Source organism: Phanerochaete carnosa, assembly GCF_000300595.1.
Source record: "Phanerochaete carnosa HHB-10118-sp unplaced genomic scaffold PHACAscaffold_113, whole genome shotgun sequence".
NCBI lineage: Eukaryota > Fungi > Basidiomycota > Agaricomycetes > Polyporales > Phanerochaetaceae > Phanerochaete > Phanerochaete carnosa.
The window spans coordinates 1-896 of record NW_006767740.1 but is presented as its reverse complement, the minus strand read 5'-3'; the positions used below and the strand labels follow the sequence as shown (position 1 = coordinate 896).

At 48.4% G+C, this 896-nt stretch overlaps 1 protein-coding gene across 1 annotated transcript; it reads right to left on the bottom strand.

Moving 5' to 3' along the window:
- Nucleotides 1-439: 439 nt before the first annotated feature.
- Nucleotides 440-773, bottom strand: PHACADRAFT_202087 (uncharacterized protein; the record flags this gene model as incomplete). Its single annotated transcript, XM_007402343.1, has 2 exons — nucleotides 440-592; nucleotides 654-773. 2 exons carry the CDS (start codon nucleotides 771-773, stop codon nucleotides 440-442), a joined length of 273 nt encoding a protein of 90 aa, XP_007402405.1.
- Between the last annotated feature and the right edge of the window lie 123 nt (nucleotides 774-896).

Below are 896 nucleotides of genomic sequence, written 5' to 3'. Positions count from 1 at the left end.
ATTATACCGGAGAAGTACGCGTAGTGTTGATCAATTCCACAAATCAACCCTTCCAGGTACGCGTCGGCGATCGAATCGCACAAGTCATTTTGGAATGCATTGCGTCATGCGATATCGAGGAGGTGTCCAGTTTAACAGAGACTCAACGAGGGTCGGGAGGTTTTGGATCGACAGGTAAATAATCGTGAGGACATGATTCTAGATGGGGGGGTAATGTTATGAATATTACATATTCCGGATGGTTCTCCCGGATTCCATGGTATTCTTTTACTTTCTATACACCTCCGTATATTCGTAGGATATTCTAGGTATTCAGTCTGACATGTATATAAAGAGCTCGTACTGCTCAATAACAAGCCAGACTCGAGCTGGTCTTTCCTCACTCACATTCCTCTCGTCTGTCTCCTCAGCATTGTCGTAGCTCGGTCCAGTTGGATTGTTAGTTGCTGACAGTCGACGATATGGATGCGCCGTGCACTAGGGAGGACGTCTTTGGTCGCGAGACTGAGCTAACCATGAGGCGTACATCGATTTGTACCCAAGAGGATAGGGCTGTAGAAGATGAAGAATTGCTGATCTTGATTTTGAATTCCTGGCTCGACCGGAGATTGAGCAGCGCGAAGCAAAGCAAGAATCAGCTGGGGAGGCCTCACCTTGCCCTCCTCGCTTGCTATCCAACATGTGATGGTGTTCTCGCTCTCGTTAGCTATGGCGTATTCGTCAGACACGCGATCCTCGACGAGGACAGACACTTGCACGTCGTTGTACTTCATGTGTTGGGTTGGGGACCACACTAAATTCCTAGGATGGCCAAGCGAGGTCGTACGGGCGCCTGAAACTTTGATTGAAGTCTCCGCCAGAAATCTGGCGGCCGATTATACATCGATATTTACTCG